At 43.3% G+C, this 19589-nt stretch overlaps 1 protein-coding gene across 1 annotated transcript; it reads left to right on the top strand.

The window, feature by feature from the left end:
* Positions 1-1508: 1508 nt before the first annotated feature.
* On the top strand, positions 1509-18698 carry ccdc65 (coiled-coil domain containing 65). The gene is made up of 9 exons (XM_055664411.1): positions 1509-1688; positions 3826-3968; positions 7165-7332; positions 10152-10321; positions 13083-13221; positions 13900-14097; positions 15430-15648; positions 16596-16748; positions 18151-18698. Exons 2-9 carry the CDS (start codon positions 3837-3839, stop codon positions 18454-18456), a joined length of 1485 nt encoding a protein of 494 aa, XP_055520386.1. The 5' UTR covers positions 1509-1688; positions 3826-3836; the 3' UTR covers positions 18457-18698.
* The last annotated feature ends 891 nt before the right edge of the window (positions 18699-19589 follow it).

The raw sequence follows: 19589 nt of genomic DNA, 5'->3' as shown, positions 1-19589 counted from the left end.
CACAAAGTTCAGCACATGATGAATTAAGGGATTGATGGGGGAGGAGAAACTTGTACCCAGGGTCCTGGAGAGTGTTGTGGAACAGGGAGACCCAGGGATACAAGTGCTTAATTCCCTGAAAGTGGCGATGCAGAGTGATGAACAAGTTGTTTAGCACGTTTGCCTTAATTGTTCAGGTCACTGAGTACAAGATTTGAGACATCATGTTACAGTTGACAATAAATGCAGTGAGTGGAGTATATTTTGGCATCAATACAATCTTAGTTACAAACAGCGTTCTAGCTATTAGATTTGATTAATAGGTTTAACTGACCTAATCATCATCATTCCAGGTAGCTTTCATGTTTAACCAAATTGAAAATAGATCCTGCAGAAAACCCAGGATCTCAATCAAAATTTGCGAAGTGGCTTCCTCATGTGATGGCGGGTGCTGCACCTCCAGTTGCAAATGTCCATGTTTCCTGCTGGTCATCTGAGGAGGCAATTTAAGAGTTAATTAATGGAGTTGAGCACCAAACCCACAGGCAATTGGGTTCACATGCATGTAGCTTAATGTCAAGAATATTTCCTGCTGCACTCTCAGTGTCATGACTTGTTTTGACTCATAGTTCAGTTAATTTCCATTGCAAAAAAAATCATGACGTTTGCATTCCCCAGACATTGGAACTGTACTTAGCAAGAGCAGAATTCAGTTTCTTGCATGCAACACCATCTATATTGATGGTTTTTGATTCATTGAGTTTGTAAATTGTAATTGAAACTTCACAATGACTTGCCAGGTTTCTCCTCAGTGATAGCATCAACTCCATTTTGGCATCTCTGTAATTTATGGTGCCCTTATTTCACAGTTTGTTGCTATGTATACAATAAAAAAAATATGTGCTGCTTTATTCCAAACTCCAAATGTAAATCAAAAAGAAATATTTTGATGCCTGTTCAGACTTTGTAATCTGCAATTTGAGATGATGGTGGTTTTTGCCTTCAACTACTGTTAAAACACAAAGTACTTGTGCCAGAACACACAAACAGTTGCTTTTGAACAAATGATTGAAATGGAGACTCATGTTGTATGAAGAAGAGTCTCGACCCGAAAAGTCACCCATGAGTTTGAAGAAAGGTCTCAACCCCAAACGTCACCCATTCCTTCTCTCCAGAGATGGTGCCTGACCCCTTGAGTTACTCCAGAATGTGTCTTTCTCCTGTGTTGTATCATTTAAAAATAAATAAATATATAAATATACTTTTTGGTGAAGGGTCTCGACCTGAAACGTCACCCATTCCTTCTATCCAGAGATGCTGCCTGACCCGCTGAGTTACTTTTTGTGTCCAGCATTTACTCCAACATTTTCTGTCTATCTTGGATTTAAACCAGCATCTGCAGTTCCTTCCTACGCATATATTGTACATATATATATCTGAGATGATGCAGGATGATTTATTTTGAAACATATGAATCCTCCAGGCCTGAGTGTGGCGCTGTAGGAGAGGAGGGGAGGTGGTTGTCAGACCAAGAGGCCATCTGGGCATCCACTCCTTGTTGGCAGTTGCTATGGCATTGTGAGACCGAGCGGTTGCTAGGTTACGCGCGACACCGGGAGCGGAGAAAGGAATAGAAAGAAAAAGAAGAAAAAAACGCGAAAGAGCCTGGTGCTTCAGAAGGAACGAAAGCAGAATTGAGACGGGGAAAGGTGAGGAAGGGCGAGGGATAGGCCGGCGGCTCCCCGTAGAATACAGGCCGCCCCCAGTAATGGAGACCCATGTTCAATGTTGGCCTCCAGCCTGGGCGGTGGGACACACACTTCCATTCCCCCGGCCTCTTCCCGCTCAGCCCATCCCCAAGTGTTTCCCAGTGAATGAGGTGTCCGGTACCAGCACTCTTATGGCGAGGAGGGGGGGGGGGGGAGCTAATCGGCTGCACAGCAAGATCCCACAAACTGGAAGGAACTGCAGATGCTGGTTTACACTGAAGATAGCCACAAAGTGCTGGAGTAACTCACAGCATCTCTGGAGAAACATGGATAGGTGGCGTTTCGGGTCGAGACCCTTCTTCAGACTTCAGGCTCCCAGTCACCTTAATGCTTTTTCTGAAACGGACTCACTTGATTGAAACTATGTAGACAGCTTCTGTTAGTGTTTCATAAATGTTCGTCACTGCTTCCTTGCTCCTGTAATCTATGCTTCTATTATAAACCCCAGAGATTCCAGCTTTCTCCCCCACGCACAGTCAGTCTGAGGAAGGGTCCCAACACAGAAACGTCACCTATCCATGATCTCCAGGTTGAGAGATAGTTTAGAGATGCTGCTTGACCTACTGGGTTACTCTGTGTGTCCCTGGACACCCTTGTTTTTTTTAAACTGCTTTTACAACCTGCTCTGCAGATTCTATTAAACTATCACGTATACCCTCAGCTCTCTTTTGTACCTCCACTTCATATTGCCTCGTCTCACTTTTCCTACCAAAATCTAACACTCCACATTTTTAAGACTATAATTTAATCTGCCATCATCACTGTTGACGATGAGCCTATCATGTGGAGCTTAATCTAATGTTTCGTGTAAGCCCCTAAATACCAGGTCAACTGTAAGAAAATTGTTTTTTCATAAAATTAGCAAATACATAACAATACATTGATATATTGACACAAGGAACTGCAGCTGCTGGAATCTTGAGTAAAACGCAACGTGCTGGAGTAACTCAGTGGGTCAGACAGTGGACATAAATAGGCGATGTTTTGCGTCGAGATTTTTCCTTAGACAGTCTATCCATTCCCTCCACAGATGCTGCCTGAACCACTGAGTACCTCCAGCAGTTCGTCTGTTACCTCACGATTCAAGTATCTGTAGTATCTTGTGTCTCTAACTCAAAGTATATGCTTGATGCATATATCTCAAAAACAGCAGTAACCGCTGTTCTATCTTTGGTAGAATGTTGTCAACCTTCCCGAAAGTCTGAATGTCACAGACAATTCTCTTTTGGTCATACATGCAAAATACTGCAGATGCTGTAAATCCGTAAGAAAACAAAAAATGCTGGAAATCTTTGGCGATTCGGGCAGCATCCGTGGCAAGAGAAACAGCTTTCTCTGGTGAAAGGCCAAGGGCCTGACTTGTTAACTCTATTTTTTCTCAATTTGCATATCCTGCGAAGTACTCCCAGCATTTTCTGTTTCTTATTTCTCAGATATGTTATAAAGTATTTTGGAGATAAAGGAGCAGCTTCTTCCCCTCTGATATCAGTCTCTCAGGAATAGCTTCTTCCCCTCTGTTATCGGCCCTTTGAAGGAAATATCATCCATAATCCAAGATACTGTTCGATTCACCTCTACCCCATTCGTGACATAGGACTTGGTTGTCAAATGGTTGACAAAAACAGAAAAGCTGGGAGATTCTCAGTTATTACTAGGGTGTGGCTGAGTCAAGTTTTGACTGGGAGACCCTTCATAAGGTGTGTTGCTGACAAAGACAGAGGATTGAGGTTGATCAGGTCTTAAACTAGGAGCACATTTCCACAGCCATCAACTGTTTTGGAGACCAGAACTCAGATTACTTAATTAATGCTACATATATCTGTTTTTGGCTTTGTTGTCACCAAATTAACCAATATTATAATTTTTTATTATCAAGATTACCCATGGTATAAACCATGTTATAAAATGCTGCTTGGAAACCAATTCTCTGTTGTTGTTACCTATTCTAAACATTAACAGCACCAAAGCTGAAATAAATATCCAGTGCTCTTACATATTGCATTCTCACAGAGGGTTTTTAAATGGATGGTGGTGTCCTTTTCTCATGGTGGTGACATTTATATTTTAAACTCTGCAGACTAAATCACTATGCCGAAGCAAGCGGGTAAAAAATTGGCCAAGATGACCGAGGAGGAACGCCTGCTGTATATGCAGCAGAAGTTGCTGGAGGAAGAGGAAATGCAAAAGAAGAAAGAGGACATGCTGAGCCAATTCTTAAAGGTACTTCCTCATTTCACATCTAAGTGTTTGTCCAAAGCGTGGTTGAGCAGTTTTTCCTCGCCCTAATTTCACTAAGGAACAAGAGATGAGACTGTTTACTGTGTGAATCTTAACGGTTTCCCTGCCAGTATTTTTATGCCCAGTTACTAACTAATAAGACTGTTTTATAAGTTTTTATTATCTGTTTTCTGGAACCTGAGGCAAGCACAGGCAAGCACCACCAACATTTGTCATCCACTCTGAATCACCCCATGTACTGGTGAGTCTCCCTCACAGCGCCAGAGACCCGGGTCCGATCTAGACCCCGAGTGCTGTCTGTGTCGAGTTTGCACGTTCTCCCTGTGACCGCGTGGGTTTCCTCTGGGTGCTCCAGTTTCCTCCCACATCCCAAAGACGTGTGGGTTTCTAGGTTAATAAGCCCTCTGTAAATTGTCCCCAGTGTGTATGGAGGGACTGAGAAAGTGGGATGACATAGAACTAGTGTAAATGGGTGATCATTGGAGTGCGTGGACTCGGTGGACCGAAAGGCCTGTTTCCATGCTAGGGACAGGTGTTACATCTCCTGAAGTTGCGGGAGAAAGTACCTGGGGAGGGGATGGTTTGAGTGGGAAGGCATGAGTGAACCAAGGAGTTGCAGAGGGAGCGGTATATAAAAGCCGCTTTTTAAAAAAAATGGTCGGTTGTTATTCATATTTTGGTATCATTATTGTCCTAAAATGTTTACAGATGTTGCTTATTAGCCATCCTGTGTGTTCTCACAGTATTTGTTGAAAACCATACCTCCCTGTGTGCATTTAATTTATTCTGAGTTTTTTGTTGAAGTTTGTAAATCTCACTACAGATTAGCTGGTGCCAAAAATAACATTGAGGTCACTTACACCTTCGTAATCTGTCATCTGTTATCGTGGTCGGTTTCTTGGAAAAAAAGTATCATGTTTTGTACACTTGACCACACCACGCTCTTTATCTCTGAACCCTACGCAATATTGTAAATGTCAGGCCACAGAAAGCAATATGGTCTTGAGCAGAGACAGCAACTTAGACTGCAAACCTGTTTTGTAGCTAAACACTTGGCAGGTAGTCAGAGGTTTTGCATAAAACAGTGGCTGTCACGAGAATTAACTGTGACTTGGCCGATGTGAGCCACGTCCCTATCATTGTGATTGCTATGATGCATATGGTGGCCCATTCGGTGTGTTTCTAGTGGGTTTAGATTGGAGATTATAAGTTTATCATTGAGGTTTAGTGAATAGTGTGCTTTCCAAACAGATCAGATGTGCCGTTCGTAATTACAACCAAGTCAAGCACGAGTACAATAGATAGAATATAGTTCTCAGCACTGCAGCACAAGGAGGCCACATGAGAGTCAAGGACGGTTAAAGATAGATGTGAACACGACCGAGTATGACAATATTGAATGCATAGACACTGTGAATGTATGAAGAGCTTTTGCACAGTTTTAGTACATGGGATGGACAGTAGTACAATTCTTTCTTTAGAAAAAAGCTTTCAGGTAGGATGTGTGGAAGAGTGGGGAGTGTGATATTGCAGCTCCTTACCCACTACGTACTTCGTTGGCTTGTGACTTATCAAGAGCAACAATCACTTCACGTAACAAATAGCAAGCAACGGGTTTAAGGAATGAAGGAATCTTCTGATAATCACGAGCCTGGAATTTGAGGCCAACGGCAAGATGATGGCACTTGTCACCTGATCTCAAAGGAAGGCCCCACATCGATACAATGATCTCTGCAGTGGAAATGTCTCTCCTTCAGTCCTCAGCTTCAAAGGGTCCATGGTGTCGTGCAGCTGTGCTGAGGGTCGCACTGAAGCTCAGTGCAGCCAATGCCAAGGCTCTGTGGGGGAGGACCACAGTCTACGGTCCTTCTGCTACTAGACACAGGTGGGAACACCCCTCAAACAAGGGAGGGGATATCACAGATCTCCCCGAGAGCCGCATGAGTGGCCAGGATGTTTTATTGAAAAACACAAAGTGGTAGAATAACTCCGCAGGTCAGGCATCATCTGTGGAGAACATGGATAGATCATTGCTAAGCATTAAAACATCCCAGCTTCGTACCATAGCTAAAATCAAACCATTCCTCCAATTCGACGACCTTGAAAAAATCATTCATGCATTTATCTCCTCCCGCCTTGACTACTGCAACTCCCTATACACTGGCATCAGCCAATCATCCCTGTCCCGCCTGCAATTGGTCCAAAACGCCGCAGCGAGACTTCTGACGGGTACCCGTAAAAGGGACCACATCACCCCGATCCTGGCCTCTCTCCACTGGCTCCCAGTACAGTACAGAATCAACTTCAAGCTCCTCTTATTCGTATACAAAGCCCTTAACGGGCTTGCCCCCCCCCCCCCCCCCCCCTCCCTCCCCGCCACCACCTCCTATATCAAAAATCTTCTAACCCACCATTCTACCTCCAGGTCCCTCAGATCGGCCGACTTGGGGCTACTGACTATCCCGCGGTCTAGGTTTAAGCTCAGGGGCGAACGCGCTTTTGCGGATGCAGCTCCTAGACTGTGGAACAGCATCCCTCTCCTCATCAGAACTGCCCCCTCCATCGACTCCTTTAAGTTCAGACTTAAAACCTATTTCTACTCCCTAGCGTATTTGAGGCCCCTCTGAGAAGGGAGCTGTAAACAGGTTATGTATGTATTGTTAGGTCTGTGTACCATTGTGTGTATCTCACTAGTACCTGCACCGATGTACAGCGCTTTGTTCAACGTGAGTTGTTTTTAAATGTGCTGTACAAATAAAATTGACTGACTGACTGAGATCTCAGGCACTGAGGATTAAGATGTTCATGGTGAAGATCGACACAAAAAGCTGGAGTAACTCAGTGGGTCAAACAGCATCTCTGGAGAAAAGGAATAGGTGACGTTTCAGGACCTAAAACATCTCCTGATCATTCTCTCCAGAGATGCTGTCTGACCCGCTGAGTCACTCCAGCGTTATGTGTCCATCTTCGATTTAAACCAGCAACTGCAGTTCGTGCCTACACAAGATTTTCATGGTGTTCTGTAGTGAGACTAGACTGTAAATACTTGTAATTCATATCATTTTCATTGATTGTGTAAATAATGATAATTTTTCCATCATTACTACTTTGCATCTTGTTATTTATTGTATGGTTTGTGTATCATACTTCTGATTTACCTCATTCTTTCTGCTCTTAGGACAAACTGTCGAAAGAAGAACACAACACCCGTCTCAACACCCTGAAGCTAAATGAGAAATGGCGCACTGTGATGCGAGAGGCAAAAGCTACAGACCTGCGGAAAGACATTGAGATCTTGAGTCAAACCTTTGAAAGAATTGTCGATCGGAAAGACAGTGTCATCAGGGTGAGAGCATAAGTGATCCTTTGCCCCTCGCTAAAGTCATTGTGAAATGCAACTGGAGCAGATGAATTAGGAGAGAAAGTAGAACGAACACAAACATAGAATCACAGATCATAGGGAAGATAGGACATACATAGAGCAGTACAGCACAGGGACAGGCCCTTCGGCCCACAATGTCTGTGCCCAACATGATGCCAAGATAAACTAATCTTCTCTGCCTGCATATGATTCATATCCCTCCATTCCCAGCATACGCATGTGGCTATCTAAAAGCCTCTTAAATGCCACTATCATATCTGCCTTCACCACCACCCCTGGTAACATGTTCCAGACACCCACCACCCTCTGCCCCGTGTGTCTCCTATAAACTTTGCAACTTTCACCTTGAAGCTGTGCCCTCTCGACTTTGACATTTCCACCCTGGGAAAAAGGTTCTGACTGTCTACCCTATCTATGCCTCTCACAGAACTATACAGCACAGATACAGGCCCTTTCGGCCAACCTCGCCCATGTTGACGATGATGCCCATGTAAGCTATTTATTTGCAGGCATTAGGCCCATATCCCTTCTACACCTTTCCTATTTAAGTACCTGTCCAAGTGTCTTTGAAACATTGTAATTGTATCTGCCTCCACTCTCTCCTCTGGCAGCTCGTTCCAGATATTCACCATCCATTTGTGTGGAAAACATACCCCTCAGATCTTTAAAATTTCCCCTTTCATCTAAAACCTTTGCCCTCTAATTTTAGACTGGTCCTTGGAAAAAGATTCCGATTATCCATGATTATCATCTGAAGAAGGGTTTCAGCCCGAAACGTTGCCTATTTCCCTTCGCTCCATAGATGCTGCCGCACCCGCTGAGTTTCTCTAGCATTTCAAGTCAAGTCAAGTCAAGTTTATTCGTCACATACACATACAAGATGTGCAGTGAAATGAAAAGTGGCAATGCTCGCGGACTTTGTGCAAAAAGACAAACAAACAACCAAACAAACTACAAACAGAATCACATATTCTTTTACATATTAAATATTGTGGGTGGAAAGAAAAAGGTTCAGTAAAGTTAGTCCCTGGTGAGATAGGAGTTTTAAGTCCGAATGGCCTCTGGGAAGAAACTCCTTCTCAACCTCTCCGTTCTCACAGCATGGCAACGGAGGCTTTTGCATGACTGTAGCAGCTGGAACAGTCCGTTGCAGGGGTGGAAGGGGTCTCCCATGATCTTGTTGGCTCTGGAGTTGCACCTCCTGATGTATAGTTCCTGCAGAGGGGCGAGTGAAGTTCCCATAGTGTGTTCGGCCGAACGCACTACTCTCTGCAGAGACTTCTTGTCCTGGGCAGAGCAGTTCCCAAACCAGATGGTAATATTCCCAGACAAGATGCTTTCCACAGCCGCTGAATAGAAGCACTGGAGGATCCTCGGAGACACTGAATTTCCTCAATTGCCTGAGGTGTTAAAGGCGCTGCCTTGCCTTACTCACGAGTGCTGAGGCGTGTGATGTCCATGTCATATCCTCAGTGATGTGGACTACCAGGTATTTAAAACAGTTCACCCTATCCACAGTATCCCCATTTATCCTCAATGGATGTACGTCCTCGGATGATTTTTGTCTACCTTCGATTTTCCAGCATCTGCAGTTCCTTCTTGAACACTTCTGATTATCCATTCTATCCATGTCCCTCATAATTATATAAACCTCTATTAGGTCACGCTGCATGTTGCAGTGAGAATTAACCCAGCTATCCGATGTCTGCTTATCATTCCAGGCAACATGCAGGTGAATCTCTTCTGCATACTTCTTGTTGTGTGGTGTGAACAGAATGGTACACAATACTCCAACTGCAGTCCGACCAATGTTTTGAACAACTGCAACATGCTGTCCCAACTCTTCAACCCAATGACTTGCCTACGAAGGCAAGCATGCCAAGCGCAGTCAAATATTGCAGTAAAGTGCAATCCTCCTAATCTGAGGAAAGACATTCTTGCCATAGAGGGAGTACAGAGAAGGTTCACCAGACTGATTCCTGGGATGTCAGGGCTTTCATATGAAGAAAGACTGGATAGACTTGGCTTGTACACAATAGAATTTAGAAGATTGAGGGGGGATCTTATAGAAACAGGCTAGATGCAGGAAGATTATTCCCGATGTTGGGGAAGTCCAGAACTAGGGGTCACAGTTTAAGGATAAGAGGGAAGTCTTTTAGGACCGAGATGGGAAAATCATTTTTTACACAGAGAGTGGTGAATCTGTGGCATTCTCGGCCACAGAAGGTAGTTGAGGCCAGTTCATTGACTATATTTAAGAGGGAGTTAGATGTGGCCCTTGTGGCTAAAGGGATCAGGGGGTATGGAGAGAAGGCAGGGATGGGATACTGAGTTGGATGATCAGCCGTGATCATATTGAATGGCGGTGCAGGCTCGAAGGGCCGAATGGCCTACTCCTGCACCTATTTTCTATGTTTCTATGTTTCTATGTTAAAGCGTTTCCAGCAGTGGAATTCCAAACTGCCAAACCACACAGAACGGAGACACAAGAAGGCTGTAGATGCTGGAATCTGGGACAAAAAACAAAAAAACTCGGCAGGTCAAGCAGCATCTGTGGAGGGAAATGGACAGATGACGTTGCGGGATGGCCCAGATGACGTTGAGGGATGGCCCAGTTGAAGCAGCTCGACCCAAACATTCAACTGTCCATTTTCCTCGCCTGACCCACTGAGTTCCCCCAGCAGATTTTTTTTTTTGCCACAGGGAATGGTGTTGAGTGAGTTGGTTAAACTTACTGATGTTAAGCGAACCCACTGATGTATTTCTATTGTCTCTTCATCCAGGCTTTAACAAAGGATTTGGAAGAGGCAGAGGAGCAGTACGCAACAGCCATGCGTAACCACATTCAAAACGTGGACAAGTTGGTGGACCTGCAGCGGAGTAGACTGGTCTTATTAGAGAATGAGTTTGAAGCAGAGTTGGAGTCACTGAAAGAAGAATTTGATGTTGAGAGGTCAGTATCCAATTTGAGCATCTATTGACAATAAGGTTAGGATGCAAAACAGTTTTTTTCTATTTGCTCACAAGATTAGATTAGATTAGATTAGATTAGATTAGATTCCTTTATTGTCATTCAGACCTATCGGTCTGAACGAAATTTCGTTGCCTGCGGTCATATATATAATAATAAATAACGAAACATACAATAAACACAAATTAACATCCACCACAATGAGTTCACCAGGCACCTCCTCACTATGACGGAGGCAAAAGTCTTTGTCTCTTCCTTCCACAAGACATGCATTTCACTAGCAAATCCAACATTTATTGAGCTGGGCGTCTTACTAGACCATTTTATAGTGCAGTTAAAAGTCATAGACTTAAGAAAAGAAAGAAAATATGCAGAATATGCAAAAAAGATAGAGCTCTCTTTTCTTAAGGCCCTTTTATTTTTGGGGCTTTTTCTTTACACACTTCTAAGGACGCACTCTATTTATCTAAATATCAATCATTAACCGTCAACTATTGCGCCCTACACATCACTACTATCCTCAATTTTCTCTTTTTTCATTCTTTCTTTTCTATCTTAAAATAAAAAATAAAAAAAAGAAGTTGTACATGAAATGTATTATGTTATATACCATGATTATTATGTATGTACATTGCTTCTAATTAAAAAAAAAGGGAAAAAAAGTCATAGTCATAGAGTTATACAGCACAGAAACAGGCCCTTCGGCCCAACTCGACCATGCTGATCAAGTTGTCTTACCAAACTACTTCCACTTGGCTGCACCTGACCCATATCCTTCCAAACCCTTCCTGTCAATACACCTGCCCAAGTGTCTGTTAAATGTCATAATTGTACCCGCCTCTTCCTCTGGCAGGTCGTTCCATATATGAACCACCCTCTGTGTAAAATATTTCCCCCTCACGTCCCTTTTCAATCAATCCCCTCATCTTACACCTATTATGTCTAGTATTAAGACTTCTCTGGGGAAAAGACAGTGGCTATTCACCTTTATCTATGCCCACATTGGTAGACTAGAAGATTGAGGGGGGATCTTATAGAAACTTACAAAATTCTTAAGGGGTTGGACAGGCTAGATGCAGGAAGACTGTTCCCGATGTTAGGGAAGTCCAGAACAAGGGATCACAGTTTAAGGATAAGGGGGAAATCTTTTCGAACCAAGATGAGAAAAACATTTTTCACACAGAGAGTGGTGAATCTGTGGAATTCTCTGCCACAGAAGGTAGTTGAGGCCACAGTTCATTGGCTATATTTAAGGGGGAGTTAGATGTGGCCCTTGTGGCTAAGTGGATCAAGGGGTATGGAGAGAAGGCAGGTACAGGATACTGCGTTGGATGATCAGCCATGATCATATTGAATGGCGGTGCAGGCTCGAAGGGCCAAAGGGCCTACTCCTGCACCTATTTTCTATGTTTCTATGTCTGTGTTTCTATGTGACAAGGAGGTGAGACCTTGAAAGTTGTTAATGAACATCTTTTATGACAGTCCAGTACTTTCATGTGAATCATGTCAGAACATGGGGCAGTACTACAGCACAAGGAACAGGCTCTTTGGCCCACAATGTCCATGGTGAACACGTCAGCTGCAGAACTGCATGTGCTCCATATCGCACCACTCCATGCATATCCATGTACCTATCCAAAAGAAATGTCAGTATTCTAAAGAAAGATCGAATAACGTTTCTTAGATGTTCTTAAGGGTGAGCTTTTTAATTTGGATGAATGTAATTAATAGGCTTTAAATTACTTAATTGCCATGGTGGGATGCAAGTCCGTGTTTCTCGATCAATAACTTTAGATACTGGTCCAGTAAATGAACCACTATGCCACCATTTCCTTAATTATATTAGACTTAACAGATAGAACAGTGCAGCGCAAGACCAGGCCCTTCTGCCCACATGTCTGTGCCAAGCATGATGCCATTTTATGCTGTACATCAGCACAGTCTATATCCGTCCATTCCCGACTAGTTCACGTGTATGTCTCAATCCCTCTTAAACATTATTATGATATCTGCTTCCCTGACTTTCCCCGGCGGCCATTTTGTCGCGGCAGGCAACCCTTAAACTCTGAAATAGTAAATAATAAAGTCAGCAGACTGTTTCAATTTAGAAAAGATAAATTGTTTCTTCATTGACGTAATGGCCCTTTAATGATACAAGACAGCATACAACCAGCATACACCAGACTGATTCCTGGGATGTCAGGACTGTCTTATGAAGAAAGACTGGATAGACTTGGTTTATACTCTCTAGAATTTAGGAGATTGAGAGGGGATCTTATAGAAACTTACAAAATTCTTAAGGGGTTGGACAGGCTAGATGCAGGAAGATTGTTCCCGATGTTAGGGAAGTCCAGGACAAGGGGTCACAGCTTAAGGATAAGGGGGAAATCCTTTAAAACCGAGATGAGAAGAACTTTTTTTTCACACAGAGAGTGGTGAATCTCTGGAACTCTCTGCCACAGAAGGTAGTTGAGGCCAGTTCATTGGCTATATTTAAGAGGGAGTTAGATGTGGCCCTTGTGGCTAAGGGGATCAGGGGGTATGGAGAGAAGGCAGGTACGGGATACTGAGTTGGATGATCAGCCATGATCATATTGAATGGCGGTGCAGGTTCGAATGGCCTACTCCTGCACCTAATTTCTATGTTTCTATGTTTCTACAAGTAATGAAGTGATTTATTTCTTTGTTACGGTTAATAAAGTGTTATTGTGGTAGTTGTTGAAGACACTCTCCATCTGCACAGAGAACAGATGATCGCACAACATGAGCATGAGATGACCAATCTGGAGGATATCATGTACGCAATGGACCAAATCTTTGGTGAGGTCTCAAATGATGCACGGCAAGAATTTAACAGTACAAGGGAAGACCTCAAAAACAAGGTAAAAAAAGCTTGGACAGTGCAGGACTAAGTATGGAATCAAATACAGGAAATAAATGAAGATTCATAGAATTCATGGAACAGTGCAGCTCAAGAACAGGCCCTTTGACCCACAATATCCATGCCAAACATAATGCCAAGTTAAACTCATCTTCTCTACCTGCACCTGATCCATGTCCCACCCTCCCCTGCATATCCGCGTACCTATCTAAAAGCTTCTTTAGTAATTTTGTTCTCTCTGTGTTTTTCATGAATATAACTTTTGAGCAACCATGGGCCCAAGAACATTAGGAAGATTGGAATTAAAACTGACCCCTGTGTGTTCATAGATTTTCTTTTAGAATTACTATTGTGGAAACTATGGCAGACTTTGTTTGCCTTATTGAAAAGAAGCACTTCTAATATTTGTCAGGCGGCATCTGGGGAGGGAAATGGACAAACAATGTTTTGGGCCAGTCTGAAGAAGGGTCCTGACTGGAAACGTCACCTGTCCTTTCCCTCCATAGATATTGACTGACCCGCTGTGTAACTCCAGCAATATTTGTTCGATCACGATTCCAGCATCTGCAGTTCCTTGTGTCTCCATTTCTGACATTTGTCATGTTTAATATTTCTCAATGACTTCACCAAACAGCTCGTTGGCATTAAGTGAGCGGGGCAATGTTTTTGCTGTATTTAGAGTCTGGAGGAGAAGCATTCACTCCGGGTTTATCTGGAAGGATTAGTGGAAGACTTGTGGATGCAGTTCCAGCTCGCACTGAAGAACTACATTGATGCAACCGAGGACCGGAAATTGGCATTCGAAACACTGAAGTCACGCGATGAGAAGAGTGCAAAAGAGATTGAGATGCAAATGAAAAAGCTGCAGAGAATGCAAGTAGGTGTGAAGAAATAGCGATTGTACCTGTTATACTTCACCATAGCTGTTGCCGAGTATAACGTCACTGTATGTGTATGTGCGCGAGTCTATCCATAGACAGAAACTGGATTGGTAGCAAAATGATGGAACTCAGTGGGTCAGGCAGCATCAGTGAAGGGAAATGGACAGACAACGTTCCTCTTTGATAGCCTAGAACAGTGGTTCCCAACCTTGTTTAGCTCATGGCCCCCTTGGGATCTTTTAATTTTTCTGTGCCCCCCCCCCGACATTATTAATGGAAAAAAAGTAATTCAATATTATAATACCTTCCATAAAAATATCAGTGTCTATTAATTGCACATATATTCTCTTTTATTCTATTCCACAAACATCAAAAATATTTTGTGGGTTCAATGAAACAACCATTTATAATCATACATAAAAATATATTTCAACTACATAGATTTAAATTTATTAGAACTGAAATTTAGGAGGCAACTTATGAAGGGGTAGCTCTGTGCCCCCCTTCATTGAACCTGTGAACCCCCTAAATCCCCCCCAAAATTCCGTGGCCCCCCTGAAATTTGCCATATGGCCCCAGGTTGGGAATCACTGGCCTAGAATATTAATAATGGTCTTTCTGTGGCCTTCTTTCTTGTCCCTCCCTGAACCTTCTCTGCTGTGTCATGTAAACTCCAAACCTGCAATGTTCTTCCCCAAGAAGTGTAGGGTGGATTTGATGAACGAGCAATGACAGTGGAGCAGAGTGTGGGTGGTTCGTAATGCATTGGGAAGTTTCAGACAAACTCAATTATAGTGGATGGAAAACTGTGAGGCAAGTGCTTGAAACTTCATCCTCAGTACTTATAGTAACAACAGTTGGGGGAATGGATGTAGGGAATTTCTCCACAGCTTTCTACTTCAAACACTGTTTACAAGCCCCACACAACTGTTTTCTTCCTTACTTCTGTCTTTCCACCTGTCCGTTTCCCTTCAACCTACAGCATTTAAAACTTGCTGTTACTGTTTCTTCATAATTTACGAAGAGATAGGAGCAGAATTAGGCCATTCGGCCCATCAAGTCTACACCGCCATTCAATCATAGCTGATCTATCTCTTCTCCTGCCTTCTCCCCATAACCCCTGACATTTGTACTAATCATGAATCTATCTCCATCTTAAATATATAGGATTTGGTCTCCACAGCCTTTGTGGCAATGAATTCCACAATTTGCTGATTTATTTTGTCTTGTGTCTTACCTGTAGCATTACTTGTACTGTGATCCTTGCCGCTTCCATTTAGATCTGAGTTTAAATCAATATTTACATTCACTGCCGTATTTTTTAATAGGATACAATAGCAACACTGAAGATTAAGATAGCAGCCAATTCACGAAAGTGTGAGGCAGAAAATAAAAAACTGCGGGATGAAAAGGACGCAATAAAGCAGCACTTTCTCATGCAGAAAAGCCAGATGAATTACCTCAGAGCACGAGAGCATGAGCGTCTTGTCAAACTGACCCTCGAGAGTAACGCTGCAACCAAAGTACTGAAGAGTGTCTGTGCTAAGGTAACGTCCAGGACTCCCGAACTCGGTCTCCGTGCTTTATGGTGGAGAGAGTTGGCTTGGAGTCAGTGCAATGTTGATCCACTGGATTGTTTCCAGGGATCAGGGATTATAATTGGCCTCTGCTCGCCGGAAATCAGGAGCAGCGAAAGGTGATCTCACACCCTATTGTCCTGATTGTTATAGAAACATAGAAAATAGGTGCAGGAGTAGGCCATTCGGCCCTTCGAGCCTGCACCGCTATTCAATATGATCATGGCTGATCATCCCCAATCAATACCCCGTTCCTACCTTCTCTCCATACCCCCTGATCCCTTTAGCCACAAAGGCCACATCTAACTCCCTCTTAAATATAGCCAATGAACTGGCCTCAACTACCTTCTGTGGCAGAGAATTCCACACATTCACCACTCTCTGTGTGAAAAATGTTTTTCTCATCTCGGTCCTAAAAGATTTCCCCCTTATCCTTAAACTGTGACCCCTTGTTCTGGACTTCCCCAACATCAGGAACAATCTTCCTGCATCTAGCCTGTCCAACCCCTTAAGAATGTTGTAAGTTTCTATAAGATCCCCCCTCAATCGTCTAAATTCTAGTGGGTACAAGCCGAGTCTACCCAGTCTTTCTTCATATGAAAGTCCTGAGTATGGTGTCCAGAGCATAGTATACGGACTATGAAAGTATTGTGTACTTTTACAATTTCAGCATGGAATTTGGCGAGCTGTTCACAGAAGTTCAAACCTTGTGAGGTAAAACCCTGGGAGTCATTTAATCTGTCCATGGGTTCCATTTTAAAGGTGCTCCAGATCTCCTCAAACAAACTCCTTAAGTATTGTCCACCCTCTGTTCTGGATGAGCGCTGGAGTCCTTCCAAAGGCAATTGTTTATAGAGCCGATTTTGAAGACTTGTTATTTTTGGCAGAGTGAATGCTCACACCTTTGATCTCCCCAGGGTGAACACATACTGAAGATGGCAGAGATGTGCAGGAAACTGGAAACGGAAGAAGAGAAGGTTCTTCCATTCTACGCGTCCTCTCTGACCCCAGACGAAGAGAAAAGGGTTCAGACTGTAATGATTAAGAAGCCATGCGAGGCACTCGCTGAGGTAGGTGGTGGGCAAGTTCTGCCTCATGAAAACTTTGGGATTTGTGGAAATGTCAATGGCCTGTGGTTGGAGGTGGATTAAGTTTAAATGTGCAGGAAGGAACTGCAGATGCCGGTTTCAATTGAAGATAGACACAGCAGGACAGGCAGCATCTCTGGAGAGAAGGAATGGGCGACATGGGTGATCGATTTCTTCAGACGGAAGCGGGACAGGCAGCATCTCTGGAGAGAAGGAATGGGTGACATTTTGAGTCGAGACTCTTCTGCAGACTGAAGAAGGGTCTGGACCTGAAACGTCACCCGTTCCTTCTCCTGAGATGCTGCCTGTCCCGCTGAGTTACTCCAGCATTTTGTGTCTATCTTCAATGAAGATTAAATCTTAGCTAATGCTTATGCTTACAGCTAGGAATGGAAGGAGTAAAGGCAAGATTTGGGTGAAGATAGGTATTCTAGGGTTTGAACCTTGTGCATGTGAGAGAGTTTTCTCTTCAGAGAACATGGAACAGACCAAATTGGGCCACTGAGTATCTGGTTCATTTAATTTGTAGAACATTGTTTCAGGGATGCGACAATATTTGGATAGTAAATCATGCAAGAATTTTAACTGTACTTTTTCTACATGGGTTTTCCCGTCACCTTTAGGACACTCTTCCATGAAGTACTTCTGGTGTAGACCCTTGTCATGTAAAAAATGCAACAACCACACTGTGCATAGCAAACGTGGGAATGACGAGATAGTCTGGTCGAGTGATAAACCAGGGTGGCAGTGTTAACTCTCCTGACCTTCTAAATAGGTTCACCAGACTGATTCCTGGGATGTCAGGACTTTCATATGAAGAAAGACCGGATAGACTTGGTTTGTACTCGCTAGAATTTAGACGATTGAGGGGGGATCTTATAGAAACTTACAAAATTCTTAAGGGGTTGGACAGGCTAGATGCAGGAAGATTGTTCCCGATGTTGGGGAAGTCCAGAACAAGGAGTCATAGTTTAAGGATAAGGGGGAAATCTTTTAGGACCGAGATGAGGAAAACTTTTTTCACACAGACTGGTGAATCTGTGGAATTCTCTGCCACAGAAGGTAGTTGAGGCCAGTTCATTGGCTATATTTAAGAGGGAGTTAGATGTGGCCAAAGGGATCAGGGGGTATGGAGAGAAGGCAGGTACAGGATACTGAGTTGGATGACCAGCCATGATCATATTGAATGGCGGTGCAGGCTCGAAGGGCCGAAAGGCCTACTCCTACACCTATTTTCTATGTTTCTAATTAGTTGAGATTTTGGGCTGAAACGAAAGATATTAATTGTGATTTGGATGTGGGAAATGTCATCCCAGATCTGCCACAGCGATTGTTCTTCTCACATTCCATGGTAAATGGGGACTTTTCCCTCTTATCTTTCAAGGTGATGATGAACTATATGGCCCTGGAGCATTTCTGGAAGCGCTACAATAAGGTTCTCTTAGACCAGATGGTATTAGAACAAGAGAAACATGCCTTACTGCAGGAAAACATGAATCTTCGGCAACTCCTCAAGCAGTACTTAGATGGAATCTCAGTCAATGAAGAAATCCTATCAAATCTGAACCCCCTCATTGTCATCAACAACAAAACTAATGTGAAAATGAATATACCTGTGATAGAATCTGCAGCTTCAAAGCCAGTTTACAATGTGATCGAGGCTGCACATATCATTGATCACACAGTCTAACAATCACTTCAGTTCATATCTAAATGTGTCTGTCTTTTTATTTAAATTTATTGACTGGTGCCTAACCGATATGGCCATTTAACCACCCCTCCCCCCTAATTATCGAGCTAAATAACTACTAAGACAGATCTGACCAAGAACAATGACAAATAATCCAAGCATTTACCACTTAGTTGAACAAGGAACTGCAGATGCTGGAAAATCGAAGGTAGACTAAAATGCTGGAGAAACTCAGCAGGTGAGGCAGCATCTACGGAGCGAAGAAAATAGGCAACGTTTCGGGTCGAGACCCTAGTCTAAAGAAGGGTCGCGACCCGAAACATTGCCTATTTCCTTCACTCCAAAGATGCTGCCTCACTCGCTGAGTTTCTCCAGCATTTTTGTCTACCACTTAGTTGATGTAAGGTTGCTGCAGGTGGGACTGGTGTACTGAGGCAAGGCAGGAAAGGCAGGTTTTGCTCGCCTTGGAGCAGAGGAGGCTGAGGGGAAACCTGATGGAGGTGTACAAAATTACAAGGGGGGGGGGGACAGATGGGATAAATAGGAAACTTTTCCTCAGCGTAACAGTGTCTAATACTACAGCGCATTGGTTTAGAGTGAGGAGTATGAGGTTCAGTGGGAATCTGAGGAAGATTTGTTTTTCCACAAAAGCATAGTTGGACTCTGGAACACACTGCCTGAGGGTGTGGTGGAAGCCAAAAGTCTCACAATGTTTAAGATGTACCTGGTGAACACTTGAATCACCAAGACACAGAAGGCCGGTAAATAGGATTAGTGTACATGAGTACTTGATGGGAGGCAGAAGGGCCTGATTCTGACCTGTTTGGTTCTATGACTGGATATTAGTATTGCTGGAAGGGGTGGCTACCTGAAGCTTGTTACTAACTGACCAGAGATCAAAGTGGCAGTCATTTGGGGGATTATGGCCCAAAGGAGAGGAGATACATAACCATGATTCTCCTTCATTAAAACCTGGGGGTTGTGGGAGTGGGCAGCAAAATAGCAAAGACTAATTATTTTACTGCCACTTTGTGGTGTTATAGGTTACTATCTGGAGGATAATTGCTTGACTGGTAGTTAACCTTTAGTCTAACATTTTCATAAGGCAGAAGTCACAGTTGAAATAATAAAAA

This window comes from Leucoraja erinacea, chromosome 40 (assembly GCF_028641065.1).
Source record: "Leucoraja erinacea ecotype New England chromosome 40, Leri_hhj_1, whole genome shotgun sequence".
NCBI classification, from domain to species: domain Eukaryota; kingdom Metazoa; phylum Chordata; class Chondrichthyes; order Rajiformes; family Rajidae; genus Leucoraja; species Leucoraja erinaceus.
Note: the sequence above shows the minus strand (reverse complement) of the source record. Positions and strands in the feature narration are given on the sequence as shown.